Source organism: Moschus berezovskii, chromosome 5 (genome assembly GCF_049115385.1).
Source record: "Moschus berezovskii isolate FMDL1 chromosome 5, NW_MosBer_1.0, whole genome shotgun sequence".
Lineage (NCBI taxonomy): Eukaryota > Metazoa > Chordata > Mammalia > Artiodactyla > Moschidae > Moschus > Moschus berezovskii.
The window spans coordinates 29,697,548-29,719,718 of record NC_142464.1 but is presented as its reverse complement, the minus strand read 5'-3'; the positions used below and the strand labels follow the sequence as shown (position 1 = coordinate 29,719,718).

The window sequence follows — 22,171 nt, the reverse complement described above, 5'->3', positions numbered from 1 at the left end:
AAGTTGCTCTAATTTTCATGTTACTAATCAATAATACATAGTGAATAACACTGCAGAGTTTAGAAACGACACAATTTTTGCCAGAAAATATTATCTATTCATTTAGTCTTTCACTTCACTTTAAGTGGATTCTTTCACTTCACTTTCAGTTCAGTTCAGTCGCTCAGTCGTGTCTGACTCTCCGCGACCCCATGAATCACAGCATGCCAGGCCTCCCTGTCCATCACCAACTCCCGGAGTTCACTCAAACTCATGTCCACAGAGTCGGTGATGCCATCCAGCCATCTCATCCTCTGTCGTCCCCTTCTCCTCCCGCCCCCAACCTTTCCTAGCATCAGAGTCTTTTCCAGTGAGTCAACTCATCGCATGACTTTAAGACTCCTCAATTTTAGAAGAAAAAAAATTAAGTATAGATTTTTTCTTTTTGCAGCTTGAGGCAGTTGTAAAATGACTTAATGTAGCTTTTTACAACTGTGTATCTGATGCTAGGAAAGGTTGGGGGAGGGAGAAGGGGACGACAGAGAATGAGATGGCTGGACAGCATCACCGACTCTGTGGACATGAGTTTGAGTGAATTCCGGGAGTTGGTGATGGACAGGGAGGCCTGGCGTGCTGTGATTCATGGGGTCGCGGAGAGTCGGACACGACTGAGCGACTGAACTGATTCTACAGTATTTTTTCATTTGGTGAAATTTTAACTGTCAATGTTTTTGGCATTGTGCTTTGTACCATTTATTAAATAAAAATTAAAAAAAATAAGTATAGATTATCCATACTTGTTTATATTACAAGAAAAAAAATTCCAATAAAATTCAACATTGAGAAAAATACTTAGCAAATTCTGAATATGAGAGAACTTTCTAAATCTAATTAATGGTATCGGAGAAGGCAATGGCAAGCCACTCCAGTACTCTTGCCTAGAAAATCCCATGGACGGAGGAGCCTGGTAGGCTGCAGTCCATGCGGTTGCTACGAGTCAGACATGACTGAGTGACTTCACTTTCCCTTTTCACTTTCACACATTGGAGAAGGAAATGGCAACCCACTCCAGTGTTCTTGCCTGGAGAATCCCAGGGACAGGGGAGCCTGATGGGCTGCCGTCTATGGGGTCACACAGAGTCGCACACGACTGAAGTGACTTAGCAGCAGCAGCAGCATTAAAAGAAAAAAAAACAGAGCCAGCCACCTTCCAAACTTAAAAGTGTGCCCATCAAAGTCAGAAACAAGACAAAACACCAGCTATCACTACTTCTACTCAATAGTATCCTATGAATCCTTGCCAATGTAACAAGAAAAAGAGTGATAACAATTCTAAAGAAAAAACTTGCTTGTTTACTCAGTGACATCTACATTGGAAATCCAAAAGAGCAAACAAATAAAACACAAAGAATTATAGAAGACTTCAGCAATACTGCAGAATTAAAATCAATATACTGAATTCAATTTACTTCTACATAATAAACAATTAGAAAATAGAGTAGGAAACGATACCATTTATAATGCTTACAGAGCTATAAAGTAATTAGGAATAAATCTAACAGAACACTTTAAAGACATTTCTACAGAAAATTACAAAACAAAGAAAATCTGAAATCTCACAAAAGTGTTAGCTGTCCCTCAACTGATCTCTAAGTCCAATGCAATGTCAATAAAAATCCCCAAAATGATATTGACAAGAAAGAACAAAAATAATTTTCACTGAAAACAACAAGGTAAAGAGACTTGTCTTAGGACATTCAATGTTCACTATAAATTATAATAATTAATGCACTGAGATAATAAGGTTGAAATTTGTTAATAGACAAATGAAAGATAATTCAAAATCTAGATATAAGCACATTGATATATAGAAACTTGACATATGGCAGCAATAAGATGAGCTATTCAATAACAGAAGCTAGATTAACTGCTTATCTATACAGAAAGAAAAAAAACTGGTTCCTTTACTTATACACAAAAATAAATTCCATGGGGAATATTAAACTTTAACCTTTTTGAAAAAAAATACAGAAGAATATCTTCTTTACTTTGGCAAAGGGAACCTATTTTAAACAAAATACAGAAAGTAAAAATCTTGAATGAAAGTACTGATATATTTTATTACATTAAAGTTAAAACTTGAAAAAATTCAATTTAAATGACATGGAAAGAGAAGTCACGGACTTTGAGAATATATTTGTAATACATTTAATCAATGAAGATTAGCATCCAGAATATATACAAAACTCCTCCAAATGACAAAGACTATCCTTGACTAAACTTTAGCCAGGATCCTCTGAGCCCAATTCTCAACTAGCCCTCACTCTCGGGCTTCTTTGACCCTGTGTACAGAGTCCAGTTGCAGCAGGGATCCCTGTATTCTTGATATCTGATCATTTTGGTCCGCCTTTAGCAAGATTCTGTCAAACTGGTTTAACAAGGATCCTTCCTGGAACTCTCCAGTGATCCAATGGTTAAAACTCTGTGCTTCCACTATAGGGCACATGGGTTCCATCCCTGGTCAGGGAAGTTCTTCCTGCAGCTCAGTGCAGCCAAAAAAAAGAAAAGAGGATCCCTCCTACTCTTAATGTCTTCACTTGGTAATTCTCCATCCACTGACTGCCTCACTCTGCTTGTTAGACATAAATCCTCAGCTGTCTCTGTTATACTCCAAGTTGAGCCCCAACTCTCTACTCTATAGCAATAGACTTGACCCCTACTTCTATAATCTTCAATAAAGTATTCTTTGCCACTTTAACAAGTCTGAGAATAATCTTTCTGTAATACAAATCAATAGGAAAAGATGATAAGCAACTCAATAAAAATGTGTGAGACAGATGAACAAGAAACAGAAAAGGAAACTTATGACCAATAAGCACATAAAGAGATGCTCAACTTCGCTAGTGATCAGAAATAAACAGAGGCTAATCACAGAAAGACACCGTGACAGAGTCATTAAATAAGCAATAGGCATTTTTTTAAAGTCTGAAATGTCCAACAATCACTAAAGAAAGCAATTCTCCAATTGTGGAGAATGGAGAAAATGTGAATTCTCCTCTGCTGCTGATGAGAGTGTAAATAAGTATAACAGTTTGGAGACTGATCTGTTGTTATTCAGTAAAATTACATATGGACATACCTGATGACCCATTTCTTACAAGTCTAGCTACGTACCCCAACCTTTCTCACAGAAGTTCTATGAGACAAGCCCTAGTACCTTAAGGCATCCATAGTATAAACTATTTTGTTTGCTGTACACTTTTCCATATATATATATATAAATATGTTTTGCCTCAATAAAAATGTTTTCATTTAGAGAAAATTGAATCATCTTTCCTCCTCCCCTCCTTCCTCCAACGTTTTTTCTGTTTCATTTCTGTTAATCACACTATAATTTTTTCCTGAAGCACAGGCTTATGCACTCACGTTTGATCTTTCAACCCCAGGAGACCAACTCTTGCAAAGATAGACCAATGCTAACCAGAACTCTTATCAAACGTCTTTCCTTCTTTCCCACCAACATCAAACAGATCTTCTGTTTTCTCTTTTGCTCTGCACTTTACAAATCAAATTGGAAACCAACCAATTTTTGGTATCTTATCCTGATAACTCACAAAAGGTTTCTGTCCACTATGAGGAGTACTCACTCATTTCAGTGAATTTTCAAAGATTCTTTGGCAAAAAGTATATGGGATAGAAATCAATCAAGTTTTCTCTGGAATTTCTAGGGCAGTTGAGAAGTCTTTTCTGGGAATGTCTTATTTTTTAATGTCTTTTCTTTCTTTTCTTTTTTTAGATTAAAAAAGTTTTAATTATTTTATAATATGAATTATTCAACAGAAATTAAATTGTGTGTGTCTATTTACAGAGGCAAAAGAAAGCCTAAAAGTCTATAAGTTATACCCAGAAATCAAAACATTTTAATTATGTTTGCATGGACCTGAAAGTACATACAAATGGTTAAAATGAAAAACTCTACAAAAATATTAACCATTAATATATAAATGTTTATCAGATGATTAACTAAAACATTCCCTTTTCATTTGACTATAATAGCAGTCCCTGACTGAGACCCTTAAGCAACTGCTTGTCCTTCAAACAGATTAAACAGTGTGGATTTGGGTACACTGGGGCTTCCCTGGTGGCTCAGATAATAAAGAATCTGCCTGCAATGTGGGAAACACAGGTTCTATCCCTGGGTCAGGAAGATCCTATGGAGAAGGGAATGGCACCCACTCCAGTATTCCTGCCTGGAGAATCCCATGGACAGAGGAGCCTGGCAGGCTATAGTTCACGGGGTGGCAAAAAGTCAGATACAACTGAGAGACTAATACTTTCACTCTGGGTACATTTCAAGACACTTTCATATACATTATTATTTGATTCTCCCAGCTGGTCTCAGAGTTGGTAGTACCAACTCTTTCTTTATGAATTTTCTATGTCAATGGTGATGCTATCAGTCTCCCTGTGTAAGAACAGAGATGTCTTAGCTGGCCAAATGACTGGCTAATTTAAGGAACAACAGATAACCCTAAGGCCCTCCCCACACTGGATATTAACTAAAATGCTTCTGCCAAATTTATGTATCTGAGAGATTGTTTTATCAGAAGAGCAAGAGTGGTCCTTCATGGATAGTTTGCCTTTCTGGAAAGTCACTTAGGTTGACATTTCAAACCTCTCTATTTTAGTTCTGAATTAGGTTAGATTCTATGTACTACCTCTAATCTTGTCACTATTCACTGGCACTCTATCTCATCTTTTGAATGACTATTTTTACATTTTATATCACTAAATTTTTCATCTTTAGAATTTATCTGTATAAAATGTCTGTATCAGATTTTAAAAGTGAACAGCACTTAACTTCAACTCAATTCAATCTTTAAGGATTTTATGCACCCCAACTACTTCAATAAGATGACAACCAAGTGTCTTCCCTACATAATTAAGGTGTCATTTTAATATCCTTTCAAATGAACTGAATGTGTCAGAGTATGACAGATACAACTGGACAAATGAGTGTGCAGCTGAGCAACTCTGAAAGAATATGCAGTGCAAAAACTGATAATATGATTCAAGTGGCATGTTATGTTGGACTTTAAAGTTTTATTCCAGTGAATGAATAAACAAACTTGAATGTTTCAAGTTCTCTTAGTCTATCAGACAGCAGTCAACAGCATATATTCAGAAAGCTGTCATTCTTACCAAAAAGCCTGCAAGTTTTAAAAGTCAAACTTTAATTTCCAGGAAAGTCACTTAAATTTTTAAAACAGTAAATAATCAAGATGACAAAGCATGGAGTTTTATAGATTTTTACCTTCTCTATCCCATTAAAAAAACTACAGACAGATTAAAAAGGCTTCATAGCTTAATATAAGAAGCCCTCTTCGAAATGATGATCTGTAAATATTAATAATTATGCACATAGATTCAAAAGTTAATCCCAGAGGAATGCAAATTGAAGTGAAAAGATTTAACAAGATCATTATGATTAAAAAGTAAGGAAAGAGGAGAAAAAAACTCAGTGAATGAAAGAGAGAGGGAAATATATACTGATGTGTGTGTAACATCAGACACGTTGTTACATAGCTGGCCCATAATAAATAATTTTCACAAAAACTTATAAAGAATTTTGCTCCCCGTTTCACAGATGGGTTAACACAGACTCAGGGATGTTAACTAACTTTCCGCAAATCACACAAGACTGGCCTCGCGCAACTCCAAAGCCCTAGGTTCCTCCTCCCAGTTGTCCTGCAGAGAAAAGGAGATTCTGAGAAAACATCAAGAAGGTAGTAGCTAAAATGGGACAAGAAGAAAAGCATCATGTCACAGAAACCATTTAATGAGTAATTCCAAGAGGAAGGAAACATTAATAAGTTCCTGTGAAAAATCAGCCTCTGTATTCCTAACACTTAGCCAATAAAGGGTACTCAAATGCATGCTGAACTACAGGAATGCTTCAGAAAGGATATGAATGAATGTGAAGAATATAGTCTGCTGCCTAGAAAAATCACTTATATCATTCCAGAGAGAAATTTCAGAGATTATGGAGTAAATTTTTAAATTATACACAAATACGTGAGGGGGCTTCCCAGGTGGGTCAGCGGTAAAGAATCCACCTGCCAAGCAGGAGATGCAGGTTTGATCCCTGGGTCGGGAAGATCCCCTGGAGAAGGGAATGGCTACCCATTGCAGTATTCTTGCCTGGAGAATTCCATGGACAGAGGAGCCTGGTGGGGTACAGTCCATAGGGATGCAAAGAGCTGGACATAACTGAGTGACTGAGCACACACAAATATCTGAGGAAATGATGAAGAGGAGGGAGCAGGTTAAGACTAGTCAACATATGGAAACAACAGACAAAGTACTTAGGATAATGGTTAACCATACCAGGAACCAGGAATTCTGGGCTTAAGTCCTAACTTGGTACCCACGTGACCTTGGCTAAGTTACTCAATGTCTCTGCACATTAGTTTCACAGCTTTAAGATGGAGATAAATACTGTACTCACTTCATACTGTTGTTACTCTGAGGAATAAATGAGTTAATATATCTAAAGCCCTTGAGACAGTGTCTGACACATTCTTATTTCAGTATCAACCGATGTTTCAAGAAGTTTCACAGTGTAGAGAAGGAGAAGATTTGAGAAATCATGGGAAGCAAAACAGTCTGGAGAATAAAAATAGTCTAAGGAAGAGAATGGGCTTCCCAGGTAGCGCTGTTGGTAAAGAACCCTCCTGCCAATGCAGGTATAGACAGAAGAGACACGGTTGGGCTCAATCCCTGGATCTGGAAGATCCTCTGCAAGAGGGCGTGGCAACCCACTCCAGTGTTCTTGCCTGGAGAATCCCACGGACAGGGGAGGCTGGCGGGCTACAGTCCATGGAGTTGTGAAGAGTCAGACAGGACTGAACGACTTAGCATGCACACACCCTTAAAAAAGAGAAAGGATACACCAAGCAAGTGCCTCTGAAGGTGACAGAGGAAGAATGGAACTAAAAATAAGGGGGAAAGATGGGATGAAGTGGGAGACTGGGATTGACATATATACAATATTGCTACTATGCATAAAATAGATAGCTAATAAGAACTGACTTTATAGCACAAGGAACTCTACTCAAAGCTCTGTGGTGACCTAAACGGGAAGGAAATTCACTTTGCTGCACAGCAGAAACACAACACTGTAAAGCAACCATACTCCAATAAAAATTAATTTAAAAATAAAGGAATTCATTGTTGGTTTATTTAGGGAGCAATTAAAACATCAGATGATTGCTCCCAAGTCAATTCAGCAAGGAAACCACTTCAAGTGAAGACTAGAGATTTACCCTCTGGGAAAACTGAACCAGAAAAGCCCTCAATTCTAGGCCACAAAGCAAGCTGAAGGCTGGAGTGAAGTGTGGGACTGAATCAGGGTACCAGGTCAGATGGTCACCATGTCCCAGCCTCCTTTCCTCACCCCCCCTTCCTAATATTCCTGGTCGGCTAGAAATAGACACCATCCCTCCACCTCCAGGTAAGAACAGAGAAACACCCCCACACTAGAGGAAAACGAGCAGTAAGCAAGCCCCACACACACATACAGAGCTTCTGATTTTTGTACTTAAAAAAGGATGCTTTCCACTTTTGTGTAAAATATTTCTGTATACTACGGAATATTTCAGTTATGTTAGGGAAGGGCAGAAAGTTCGTCTGTTCCATTGATGTATCTCAGTACTCATAATAAGGCCAAGTATATATTAATAAATACACGAATGAATGAACTATATTTAAAATCTGTTGGATTTTCACGGAGATCCAAGCACCTCAAAAATGTATTTGTAGAGTATCATGTCCTATCCATCACTGACAAAGTCCCTAACATCACCACACTTTGCAGCTAAATTCTACTTCACTGCACTTCAATTTTCAACGTAAAATTCACAATAGTCAACTTTTTTAAATGGCTGTATTAATTTTTCTTCTGTGGGAAGAATAAATGGCTTCTAGCATTTACTATCGGAGAAGGCAATGGCAAGCCACTCCAGCACTCTTGCCTAGAAAATCCCATGGATGGAGGAGCCTGGTAGGCTGCAGTCCGTGGGGTCGCTAAGGGTCAGACACGACTGAGCGACTTCACTTTCACTTTTCACTTTCACACATTGGAGAAGGAAATGGCAACCCACTCCAGTGTTCTTGCCTGGAGAATCCCAGGGACGGGGGAGCCTGGTGGACTTCCGTCTAGGGGGTCACACAGAGTCGGATACGACTGAAGTGACTTAGCAGCAGCAGCAGCAGCTTAAATGAAAGCACAGGAGGTTTCATTTACAAGAGAGTGATTACAGACCGCTGTAGGAATGAACTAGGTGGGCCCCCTAGTGGCTTGAAGAGCTAACACTCCCCAAAGTACCTGACATGCTTGAGGAATCTGGTAAACACAGTCCTTCCAAAGCTGTAGATTCAGGGGGAAAAGACCCACCTGGCGGCAAAGATACAGCAGTGACTTCTCCCCACGATTGTGCAGTAGTCAGAGAAAGGAACAGAGCAAGTGTCAGAGAGTGAGATGGGAAATGGTACTTAGGGGCAGAAACTGAACAACGAGAAATGGCATCCTGGGCTCCTCTTCCTCCCTCATAACCGCCTCCTTATTATGCAGCTACGTTCCCCCAGAACACAAATGCTCCTACACACCCACAGCAGCACACACACACACACCACAAACGCTACAGTGCTAACACTTACTGAGACTGAAGCAAGCATACTAAGGAAGTTTCACACCGTTTGTCTAAATATTTAAAAGTCATTATCAAGCTAACAAACTGTTAAATATCTTCTACCCTCCAACTGTGATAAACAGTCTCCATGGCAACAAAATTTTTAATACATGTAAAGCTATAGTTTACATATGAGTGAAGATACAAAAAATATCAAAGGCAACCAAACTCAAACATGATAGTATTTCTGAGAATTCTGTGATGAATCAAAATAGTCCAGATGAGTACTGATAAAGGTATCCCTAAGTCATGCATTTTAATTATTCTATAACATTTCATTTGTTCTTCCTATATTCCATAAAAAACATGAATCATGTTGTTACAATCCAGATTGTTATGTAATTTGTGTTCTTCGGATAATAATTCAAATTAAACTACTTTTCTTAACTCGTGCTTATTATCTTCAATTTGGAAAAACTTCACTCCATCAAAACAGTAAAAACAGGAATCATCAACAAAATTCTTGGGACAATACTTGGACATCGAAATGAACCATGAATTTTTCACGCCATGTACAATCATTGAGGTGGGTCACCTACATTAAATATATTCTTATCATATAAAATATTAGAAAATAGCCTAACTTTATTATTAAAATAAGTATAACTCATATATCTTTACCTTTCTCTCTTTTTTTTTTTTTACCTATTTTCTCTTAAAGCAATATCTGGACTCTGATAGTATTTTTAAATTTCGCTTCTTTCCATTTTTTTAATGCAATGTGAAGAGAAAACTGAAAATAACAGTATGCAGCTCAATTTGCTTGAATCTCTCTTCACTAGAGTTAATACCTACAACCAAAATGGCCAGAAAACAGTCCCCAGAGGAAATGAGCATCAGGACTTTTTATGTGGCTCATGTCAAGGCCTGGTTCCTGGCAGTCATTCTGGCATGCACCTTCTCTGCTTGACGTGCACTTTTCATTTCTAGAAGTAGATTTCCAGACACCCAAATTTACTCTGCTCTCCCACAAGACCGGTAGCTTACCCAGGTTAACAAGTCCACAGTTGTTTCTGTTCAGAATATTAAAAGAACTGTGCCACTGGTCTCCAGAATTGATGTTGGGAAACTTGGTGCCATTCAGCTTCCAGCTCCCTTGTATGGGACCAATTTGGTTCTTATCAAAGCTTTTGGAACATTCTTTTCCCAGATATTTGCATGGCTGTTTCTTCTTTCTCATTATCCAATTCTCTGCTGACCTCTTAAGGGACTGTTCCTGATCAAAGAAGCCTCCACATGACACCCCCACATCACCTACGATTTTCATCAAATCTATGAACATTTGATGAAAGCTATTTTATTTTAATCAAAATAGTTAATGCCACCTGATATTTTCTTTTATTTATTTATGGCAGTGCTGGATTTTTGTTGCTGTGCGTGGGCTTTGTCTAGTTGCAGCAAGCAGTGGCTACTCTTGGTTTCTGTGCTTGGACTTTTCAGGGAGGTGGCGTTTCCTGTTGCAGATCATTGGCTCTAGAGTGTGTGAGCTTCAGTACCTGAGGCTCATGAGCGTTTAGAGCATTGGCTCAGTAGTTGTGGCTCAGGGGCTTAGTAACTCCACAGCATGTGGGATCTTCTCTACCAGGGATCAAACACATGTCTCCTGCATTGGCAGGCAGATTCTTAACTACTGCACCACCAGGGAAGTCCCCCTAATATTTTCTTGTTTATTCTTTTCTATATTGTCTATTTCTGCTGAATATAAGTTTCACAAGAATTTGTCTGCTTCTAAATCCCCAGTGCCTAGGATAGTGAGCAGGTACTCAATCAGTATTTATTGGATAAATGAATGAAAGTCTATATATTAGCACTAGCACCAGAAGTAGAGAAAGTATGGACTTTTGATTGGTATTTCTAAGTTATGTAAAACAGGATCACATCTGTCACAACGCTTGAACTGACCACAAACGTGTCTTCTGACCACTGTGCATTATAAATTAGGAGCCCTAGGACTTTAAAACTAAAGTAAAACTTTTGAGCAGTGCAATTTTATTTGCCCTCAGAAAGCAATGACCTTGGGCCAAATTACCTTCTTCCCCTACATAAATTAATATTTATTAAGAGTTAATGTTATCATCTTGGTTCTAGTAGAGCAGTGACAAGATGAAGGTAATCCAGCAAGGCCTGTAAGAGTGCAAGCTTCAGCATCAGATGGCCTCAGTTCTGATAGAAGCTTCATCATTAAGAGCTATGTGTCCTTGGGTTTATTTAACCTCTCTAAGCCACAGTCTCCTAAGTATAAAAGTGCTTGTCTCCTGGGCTGTTATGAGGATCAAATAAGATCATTTAGCTAAAGTTCTAGGCATAGTCCTTGAACATTAAATAAATGTTAGCTTAAATTATTATAGGAAATTATCTATTTGAACATTTACATATTCTTTTCAAAGTCCTGCCTGAAAGCATCATTCATTAAGTTGCATGAAATAATTTCCTCTCTTAGCTTAGTGTTCACACAAAACTGCCTCTTGAAACACACTTGAGATTTTCCTTAATCAGGTGGGAAGAAGTATAAGACCAATCATGCTTTCTTTCCAGAAGGAAATTCAGGTTATCTGCACTAATAAAACCTCTTCCAAATATCTTTTTTCCTGTTTATTTGTCTTAGCTGACTTCCTTTTGATTTTATTTTTAATTGTCTTTTTTAATATTGTGTTTAACTTTGTAGCTTGTGGGTCTGTCATTTATGAACTGAGAGACCCTGGAGAGGTTATTTAGCATCTAAAGCTCTACTTTCTTAATTTGTCAAATGAAAACTGTATGGACACTGATGACACTAGCATCCCACTCTCGTTTTATAATAACCTCTCATCTGTTGCATCCATATTCCCTTGAGGTCATACAAAGGGCCCAATCCTCTAAGCACTGAGATAAGTCTAAAAGTGAACATTAATTCAAGATGGACCAAGGAGACACCTGTCAGAAATTTCATATTTAGGACTGAAAGAGGCAAGTCAGTTCCATCTAGTAGCTGAAATTATAAAACATAAATCTCAGGAGTTGCTAGTGGCTATGTTTCCCATTTATGAAGGAGCCGGTCCGCCATGAAAGAGAAGAATGACTCTAAGATGAGAGAGGAGAAGGAGAGGGAGTCCTAATGATTCTAATGGTTCCAGGGCTGTAGCTTGGCTGTCCATTTAGACAGCCCACTATCTTCCCAATAAATTCTCCTCTTTGCACACATCATTTGGGTATGAGGTCCAGATAGTTCTAACACAGAGAAAATAAACTCTCCTTTTAGTTCTAACAGTTATAACATGCAGTCATAATACACAGAAAATAATTCTGCTTTTAATAGTTATTAAGGAAAATGAATGAGATAAAGTAAGTGCCTGGTCTGCTGTGTATGTGTGTGTCCTCAGTAGACCACGACTCTCTGAGACCCCATGGACTGCAGCCTACCACGATCCTCTGTCCACGCGATTTTCCAGGCAAGAAGACTAGAAAGGGTTGCCATTTGCTACTCCAGAGGATCTTCCCAACCCAGGGATCGAACCTACATCTCTTGTGTCTCCTGCACTGGCAGGAGAAATCTTTACTACTAGCTCCACCTGGCCTATTACCCGGCATATAATTCTTGCTCAAGAAATGAAACTTATGAACACTATTTAGAAAACTGAAATACAAATTCTAAATCAATCAATTAATAAACACAATTTAAAAAATATTTTTTAAATTTTTTGGCCACACCATGTGGCATGGTGAGATCTCTGACCAGGGATTGAACCCGTGCCCCCTGCACTGGAAGGGCAGAGTCTTAACCACTGGACCACAAAGGAAGTCCCTAAACACAATTTGCTTAGCTTACAAATCTTCTTTCAATTTCAAAATCCCTCAAAAGGATTCTTTGGTTTGGGATCTTGAAAGAACTGTAAAATAAGAGAAATGCTCTGAATTAATTTTGCTATACATTATTGTGTAAATCTAAGTAGTTCTTAAACAGTTTAATAGTCTTAGAGAATAGCAAAGCCTCTGACCCAGAAACTCACAATTTCATGCTTAATTCATGTGACTGTAGTAAATACATGGAGGGAAAGTGGGGAAAGTAACAGACTTGCATTCTACTTTTCCCACACATACAGGAAAAAGCCTGACACATTTAAATGGGCAAAATGCTAATGTAGCTGCACGCACAGCAGGCTTCACAGAGTGTAAGCGACGCAGTAGAGAACGACGATACCTGTAGAGACGCCACGCTGACACTATCGAAATGGATGTGCCCGTTAGGCTCCGTGACAGCGGGATTTGCATAACATGTCACACCATTGATGGCAGGCAATGGTTTAGGTTGATGAGTTTTTTCTTGAGGAGGGCCAAAGTCATTATTTCCAAAGTGGGTATGATCATTCTACATGGAAAAACAAGAGAGGAAAATGTTATAAGAAGAAACAAAGATTGCTCATGCAGGCAAGAGAATTTAATGGTTTTTATCTATAAGAGAAAAACGTAGTATAATCTTTTTAGATTAAAAAAGTTTCTCTCCCTTTAAATGTATCCTCATTTATTAGATTCTGTTGTGGTGTTTTGTTGTTTTTTTTTTCATGTTTTAGAGTACATATACATTCTCATGTTGATGAATATGAGAGGAAACAAATTATGTGCACCTGTTATTGGACATTAAATTGTTAGTATTTACTCCAAATTCTACAATAAGAATTAAGTGTTCCTCTTATACTTATCAATATATTGATTCTTTTCTTTCTGCTCATATTCACAACTCTAATAACTGAACTGTTCACATAATCATAAGAATAAAATTCCTTTACATGCCTATATAAAGTAACTTTAGAGGGTAAAACATCAAACATTTTAAATAAAGTCCATTTACCTGACCATACGTTTTCAATAACATCTTTAGTGTTCTTTCAAAAAAGAAAAGTATGTAAAATCCACCAAACACAGCAACTGCCTTCTCAACATAGTTGTTAACTTTAGGATTGAATCCAAATGCCTAAGGGAGAAAAAAAGGCTTACGCTTAAGATCAAATAATTTAATTTAATTCAGTATATAATTTTCACCACAGTTCTAAGTCCATCCTGCACATTCAAGTAATACTGGAAAGTTTACCTGCCAAAAATCTGAAATTTGAATAATCAAACTATAAGAGATGGCATCGAAGTCTTATAACCAGAGGAAACTCTATAAAATAAAGCCCCCAGAGTACCTTATAGTTTCCTAGCTATAAAATCTTCAGCAACATTTCCCTAAAAAAGTAAAGTTTTCATAGTAAAAAAGCAGTACTGATTCCTATATTTATAAGATAATATTAGATATAGGTCATAAAGACAAATGAGATATTGATTACCCACTTTTCCTAAAAGTAATGTATTTTTCCCTCATATCCAGAGTCAAATTTTTAAAGCAAATATGGCGTCTCATTTGGATTACTGTTTTCACAAGAGATCTTCTTGAATGTAGAGGATCCTAGTAAGTCCTGCTGCGGCTGCTGCTAAGTCACTTCAGTTGTGTCCGACTCTGTGGGACCCCATAGACGGAAGCCCACCAGGCTCCCCCGTCCCTGGGGTTCTCCAGGCAAGAACACCGGAGTGGGTTGCCATTTCCTTCTCCAATGTGTGAAAGTGAAAAGTGAAAGTGAAGTCACTCAGTCATATCTGACTCCTAGCCACCCCACGGACTGCAGCTCCTCCATCCATGGGATTTTCCAGGCAAGAGTACTGGAGTGGGGTGCCATTGCCTTCTCCATAGTAAGTCCTACAGAGATAAATTAAGAACTGAGCTCTAGAACAAAGAAGAAAAAATTTAAGATACCAGGCATACAGACACACACACACAGGATGATAATGAAATAATGTATCATTTAAAGAATATAGGGCAAGAGCTAGAGTTTGAAATTATAGAGTCAAGAAGTTAAGCAGATAAGAATTACAAACTTAGAACAGAAAACACCTGGGTTCTTGTCCCACATTTGTCTCTGCAGGGGAGACCTCATGCCACATCTTCACTTCAGTGGCTTCTCTGGACCTATGTATACAGTGCAAAAATGACATAAAATACCTGCTCCATATACCTAACACAGAGGGTATGAAACTAAAATAACAAAGGGGAAGCAATTTTGCCACAAAAGGAATAATTGTGTAAATTGGGGTTATTATTAAAAAGATAGATTCTTTAGTGTTTACGTAATTCTCTGAGCACATCCATCCATAACTCCCAAATTATCACAGAAAGGCAAAAACATATCTTTAAGTGCTACTGAAGAAGTGTCTTATTTTCCTAGTAGACATTTTTATGTATTATTACATTTTCAATAAAATAGAAAACTTCAAAATCATAAAGGTAAAATCCTCAGTTCACATACAATATCAGTTTAATTTAATTTGACCCACAAATCAGATGAGTTAATATATATGCTATGTTAAATATGGTCCATGTATAATATTACATGTAATGTTTTTATTCAGAAAGCTTGTACTATACTGATTGTTAGCCTGTATGTTACTGATTATAAGTGATTTAATCTCCTTGGATTTTAATTTTTGCAATTTTAGATTTTAATTTTTGCAATTGAGGGTTTGAAGTACATGTTCTCGTAGGTCCATTCTAGATATAATAATAATACTATGACTTTAAGAAGTTACAGCCCCACTTTCATATAGTCATAATTTTCTAAAACTTATGAGCTGAAGGTACTATTTTCTCTCTGTTTGGAGCCCCACCTTTGTGTGTACACGGGCTGGAGTAATATCATCCACATGTATAAGGATTTCTCTAGTTCTCCTGTGTGGCTCCTTCCTATTAATGTCTTTTTCTCCTTCCCATCTCTTTTCCTCTAATCATTCTCCTCCCTCTGCCTCTCTTCCCTATAAGACCACACTACAGATTTGAAGTAAAACAGATATATCATGTGCTGATCAACTCTAGGCAATGGCATCTATAACACATTTCATCAAAGGAAAAAATAAGCTGATATTTATTTATCGGCCCTCAATTGATTTTTTTTCCCACAGTCAAAAAAAAACCAAAAGAAATGAAAAGGTTTGTCAACCTTTTTCTAATATGTCTTCTGATCTTCTACAGCGGTCGTAAATATATGAAGGCATTTTGTTATATATGTTTAGTAAATTAGATACTGTGTGCTCTTCAGAAATAAATAAATAAGTACAGAAAATCAAATCTGCTGAATGTGCGACAGAATAGAGTTGTTAAGGCCCTCCAAGGTGTCCCAGGGCTGTCTGAGCACGTCCTGGTGGCTAGCCACCCAGAAGATCAATTTTCTCCCTGACACTGACTTCCCCAGAGCTTGGGATAAGCTTTTCCATTTGCTGTGATTCAGCTTTTTCTTATCCGAAACACTATAAACCAGACCATAAACTGCTGCAAGAATTATGGAGGCTTAAAATGTACAAAGTGCTGAAACATTTAAAAGCAACAATTATTCACAGAAACAAACAGCCCAAACTCCTTACCTCTGGTATAAGTTGGAAAATTGCATTTGAAAATAGAGTCCCGATGGCCAGCCCCACAAAATAGGTCAGAATCTTAGGGAAATAAGATTTCTTTATCAATGGAGTCAAAACCAATCCGAGGAGAGATGCCAGATTAATAATTGTCACTGACAGGAATCCATATCCCCAAACTGTGGGTGAGAGGGAAAAGAGTGGAAATTAATTAGTGCAAAGGCGCAAATGACATCTTATTGTACATTAAGCCTGAAACATGTTTCTTCTTTAAAGGCTTGAAATAGGTTTCTTCTTTAAAACAACAAAATCTTTTCAAGGAAACTTATATAGAAAACTGAGAATATAAATACTAACTGTAACACTGGCAACGCTTTCCTCCATCCTAAGTCATCATTATGGGATTACAGACTTTCATAGCTTACATGGAATTTGGGGAATATCTAGCACAGTGATCAACCAAGACCCACAGGCTCCAAACTACCTGGTTTCATCTGTGGTTCAAAGCCCAGTTTAAAACTCAGCCTTTCAGAGAAATAATGCAGGCAGTGTGTTTCAAGGAGAAGATATTGGGGGATGAGATGGGTGGGAGTGGTTAGCTTCAAGATGACCATAGTTGCTGATACTGAGCTGGTCATAATCACTTGTCTGCAGGCGCCTGTGGACAGCACCTCCTCGGGGGAGGTGGCACCTCAGCCCCCGGCCCGGGCCTCCAGGGAGCCCCAGTGTAATGAGCACTCAGGAAGGGAGCATATGTCAGCGGGGGAGAGTGGATACCTTGCACAACTCACCCTACCAGGCTCAAACAAAGGTGAAAATATGCTATCCACATAGATGGGGGTGCATTCTTTGTATCTCCATCCCCAGAGCAAGGCAACCTGCTGCTGCTGCTAAGTCACTTCAGTTGTGTCCGAATCTGTGTGACCCCATAGACGGCCTCCCCCGTCCCTGAGATTCTCTAGTGATGCTTAATAAATATTACTTAGAATGAAATGATTGGACGGCATCCTAAGGTATTTAGCCAATGGTATGCATGACCTTTGGGCCTCAATATCTCCTCGGTTACCCTAGAGGAGATGGAAGACAAAATGGGAATGTGAGGAACAGCCTATGTGAACCGTGCAGGAGCCAGGGTAGTACAAATTAGCCCCTGGAACTGTGTGACACTGGCTTTGCCCATGGTCCCACTCACGGCATGCAAAGGACAGTGTGAAAGATTGGAAAGCTGCCTCTGAATTGTCACTTCTTTAAAATGCCCAGAAAACATTTTTAAATGTTGGGGTGTTTTTTTTTGTTGACACTATCGTTGGGGTACATGTTGGCGAGTGCTTGTCATGTGCCATGTACTGTGCTAACTGACTGCTGCTGCTGCTGCTAAGTCGCTTCAGTCGTGTCCGCTCTGTGCGACCCCATAGAGGGCAGCCCACCAGGCTCCCCCGTCCCTGGGATTCTCCAGGCAAGAACACTGGAGTGGGCTGCCATTTCCTTCTCCAATGCATGAAAGTGAAAAGTGAAAGTGAAGTCGCTCAGTCGTGTCCGACTCATAGCTAACTGACTAACCTGTATTAAATAATTTTATCCTCACAAATCTCTGTGAGGTTAGTACTACCATTACCTCCTTCATGCAGCTGAAAAAACCAAGGCACGTGGAGTTCATTTGAATTTACTTAAGTTGCCCGAGTCATGTGAATGAGAGATTTCAAACCCAGTCCAGTCCCAGGACCCACATTCCCTAACAATATGCTTTATTACTCCTTAGAGGTGATCTAATTTTTAAAAAGCCCAAGAGACTCAACAAAACAGTGAATATTTTATATTGTGCTTCCTGCATGCAGGACTGCTCACTATTATTCTAATGATTCTAACTACAAATAAACAGTCCTAGCAAACAGAGCCTAGAATGTAGACCAAACCGTGGTTTCTGCCAACAAGGGCTTGAACCATTGGCTTGGGGAGGCTAGCAGGAACACATATACACAAAGCAAAACAAGGTAGCTTGTGCTGAGCACCATATGAAAAAGACAGATAGTAAATGCTACAATGTTACCACAAAGATCATCACAGCACCCACCATGCCTTTATCTTCCACAGATACTTTCCTATCAGTCCCAGACTCCTGACCATCCCTACAGTTATCTCACCAGACTCCAAAGACCCACCGTGTTCCCATTTGTTACCTTATCGCCTCATGCAATACTACCCACGCCCCTCAGCACTTCCACTTAGAGAAAGTTCTCAACCCCACCTTTTCCTCCAGAGTATAATCTGTGTGTGTAGCCCTTAGCACAAACATCCTTCTATCCCATCACTCACCTACATGTGTTCCTTCTTTCAATAAATATTTATAATCTAATCAGGTAGACAAGATATATACACATTGAAACTAAAATCAAAAAATCAAAATGCAAAGGATTTCTTGAGTATCAGATAGAGGCAAAGCCACTACACGTATTAAACTCATCAGCTTCCCCCTGAGCTATCCTATTCCATCACCCTTGTCCACTGTTTCTACAAACAGCAGAAGCATCAGGATCAATTTCAATTTCTCACTTCCCACAGTCAATTCCAAACACAATTAGCAACCAAACTCGATCAATTCTGCTTGAGATATTTCACTCATTTCTCCATCCCATCACCTGTGCCTTGAGTTCAGGCTGTCGCCATCTCCCAGTCTTCACTGGCTGCCTTATGACAGCCTTCTGTCTTGTCTTCCTCTCCCTACTTGACACAGCCACTGAACTCATTATCTGAAAACACGATTCTGATCATCTTGTGTTCCTATTTGCAACTGCCCTTCATAGAAACTGCCACACAACCTCACCAGTATTGTTTATTTACCCCCTTATCAATATGGCTTTCATGGAGACACAATGTTTTCCATATATAGAATATCTTTTCACTGTGGTTCTTTACCTAGAAACACCCTTCTGTCTTCATTGCCTGACAAACTCACACATGGCTCTCCAAACCAACAATAAGACCTCCTCCATGAAGCCTTTCTGGCTCCTCCGGGCAGCAGTCTCTTGCTCATCAAGTTTCCCATAGTTCTTTGAAGGTATTTGGGTCATCTGCCATTTCTCGTGTGCCACTATCATTTTATCACTTATATATTTGTCTGCTTCCCAGGTGGCACTGGTGGTAAAGAACCCACCTGCCAATGCAGGAGACCTAAGAGACACAGGAGCAATCCCTGCGTCAGGAAGATCCCCTGGAGGAGGGCATGGCAACCCATTCCAGTATCCTTGCCTGGAGAATCCCATGGACAGAGGAGCATGGCAGGCTACAGTTCATGGTGTCACAAAGAGTCGGACATGACTGAAGCGACTTAGCACACATGTATGCATATTTGTCTACCAATTATAAGATTTTCAAGGACAGGGGCTAAGTTTTATTCATCCTCAGAGCCTAGAATGTTGCCCAGCAAATAGCACACATACCTTGAAGAATTAATAAGTGCCATATTTTCAAGGCACAGCCTAGAACTCTGTCAAAAAACACCAGTTCACTTGCTGGTCCAATGTTTCTAACCTCCGTTACTATCACTGTGCACATTTATTGGAACCACCTGGGGAACGGTGGGAGTGTGAACCATCACACTCCAGGCACACAGCATAGCTTTCTCTTCACGTTGTTAGGACATTACTCAGGGGGAAAAAAGATCCATTCATCCACTCAACTTGAGCACCAAAGAACGAATTAATATAAAAATATTCCTCGAACCTCTCCATCTACACATGGGACTCCTTTTAATGACCTGTTTCAGAGAAAATCCTTTCTCTCTGCTTCTCGGTGAACTCTGAAGGATTATTAATAAATTTTCAAGGAATATTAGTAACAACAGCTAACATTTACTGAATGCCCAAGATGTGTTAAGACTATTCTACGAACTTCACCTTTTCTGCTGCTGCTGCTGCTAAGTCACGTCAGTCGTGTCCGGCTCTGTGCGACCCCATAGAAGGCAGCCCACCAGGCTCCCCCATTCCTGGGATTCTCCAGGCAACAATACTGGAGTGGGTTGCCATTTCCTTCTCCAGTGCATGAAAGTGAAAAGTGAAAGTGAAGTCGCTCAGTCATGTCTGACTCTTCGCGACCCCATGGACTGTAGCCTACCAGGCTCCTCCGTCCATGGGATTTCCCAGGCAAAAGTACTGGAGTGGGTTGCCATTGCCTTCTCCGATTCACCTTTTCAAACTAATTTAATTCTTTTATTTCATAGAGGTTTTAAAGGACAAAATTAAACCATTTAACCCAGTCCCTAATGTCTTAGATAAATGTAGTTGTTTTTTTTTTTAATTTAGTAAGTAGACATGATATAAATTTTAGTTCAACTGGCTCACTGTTATACAACAAAACAGGAGTCAGGGGCCCTGGGCTCTCATCCTACCTTAGGTATTACACCTGAAGGAAGCCATTTAATCCCACTAGAGCACAGACTTATGTCATTAGTTGTGTTACAGAGCTGGACAATGTGATTTTCAGGGATACTATTAAGGGTAAGATACTATTATTCTTATCTGTTATTTGAATTGAATTGCATTCTGTAAGTATAAAAAAAAAAAATGAGGCAACTTTGGACCTTTAACTTACTGCTAAAATGTAATGAATCTCCCAGAGAATTTAATTTACCATCAGTTTATTGCATGCATCAATATGAGTTTATAAAGCACATAAAAGGCAACTTCAAAATCACAAAATATGAGGTCTCATATTATGTGAAACTCTTTTATCTGCTCACTGAAATAGAGTAAATGTACTCATAAAATCCTGGTATCATGACTCTTTCAGTTCAGTTCAGTTCAGTCGCTCAGTTGTGTCCGACTCTCTGAGAACCCATGGACAGCAGCATATCAGGCCTCCCTGTCCATCACCAACTCCCAGAGTTTACTCAAACTCATGTCCATAGAGTCAGTGATGCCATCCAACCATCTCATCCTCTGTCGTCCCCTTCTCCTCCCACCTTCAATCTTTCCCAGCATCAGGGTCTTTACAAATGAGTCATGACTCTTTGGCTTGCTTTTATTTTGGTTTTTCATTCCCTTGAATGAGCTCAAAATTGTCTCTGTATTAAGTAAACTGTTATATAAAGAATCCAGGGCATTTAATTATTTAAAAAATCATTTCTTTGTTAGAAAAGAATAGTCTTACATGGGGGCCAAGGAATGGAGTCAGCCTCTGAGCACGTGTGTAAGAAGAGTGAAGGCACGTTCTTCCTAGTTTCTGCCAGGCACTGTTCTAGGTACTTGCATATGCTAACTTGCCAACAATTCTATAAGGAAAGTACTATTACTATCTCCAGTTTATAGATGAAGCACAGCGACAGGCTCTGCAATCTTGAGCAAATGATTTTGAACTGTGTCTCAGTTTCCTAGGCTGTAGAATGGGAATAGCTGTTCCTTCATCATGTAGTTGTCCAAAGATGAATTAACATATAAAAGAATTTGGAAAAGTAGCTGTTACAGTAAGCACTACATAAAAGTTGGCTATGATCATTATTTTTGCCTTCATTGTTATCCCTGTTACTCATATGTACACAAAGGAATCCAAAAGTTAGTAGAAACAGGCACTTCCTTTGTTGAGGCTTCCCTTTTCTCCTCCATTTTCACTCTGTGTTCTCAATCTCTTTACGCCTCTGTCTATATCCGCGTTAGATGTGCTCACTCAGACCAGTGGCTCCGAAGACCACGAGGACGACAAATCTCCAGCCTCAACCTAGTCTCTGGACGTGTGCATCCACTGTCTACTGGACATTGCCGCTTGTGGGTCTCCATCAACAGCTCACGCTGATCACATCAAAAACACATGCTTGGTCCTCACCACTCGCTTCCTCCACAACAAAGTGCGCCTCCCCAGTCTTGTCCACCCCAGGATACAGGTGCAACCATTTATACAGTTTCTCTGCCTCAAATTTCGTTCATCTTTCCCTCTCACACATCCAGTGCAGAGGGCAAACCACATTAGCACCATTGCCAAAGTCCACCCTGAGTGCCCACATGCTTTTACGATCAGTCATCTGACTCTTTGTGACC

At 39.2% G+C, this 22,171-nt stretch overlaps 1 protein-coding gene across 2 annotated transcripts in view; it reads right to left on the bottom strand.

Moving 5' to 3' along the window:
• SLC39A8 (solute carrier family 39 member 8) overlaps positions 1 to 22,171 on the bottom strand; it is an 84,051-nt gene that overhangs the window by 29,798 nt on the left and 32,082 nt on the right. For both annotated transcript variants that reach the window (XM_055434143.2, XM_055434144.2), the window contains exons 4-6: positions 16,155 to 16,324; positions 13,555 to 13,677; positions 12,907 to 13,074 (exon numbers count right to left, since the gene is read on the bottom strand). In XM_055434143.2, the coding sequence (XP_055290118.2) occupies positions 12,907 to 13,074; positions 13,555 to 13,677; positions 16,155 to 16,324 (461 nt within the window). The remainder of the gene's footprint in view (positions 1 to 12,906; positions 13,075 to 13,554; positions 13,678 to 16,154; positions 16,325 to 22,171) is intronic.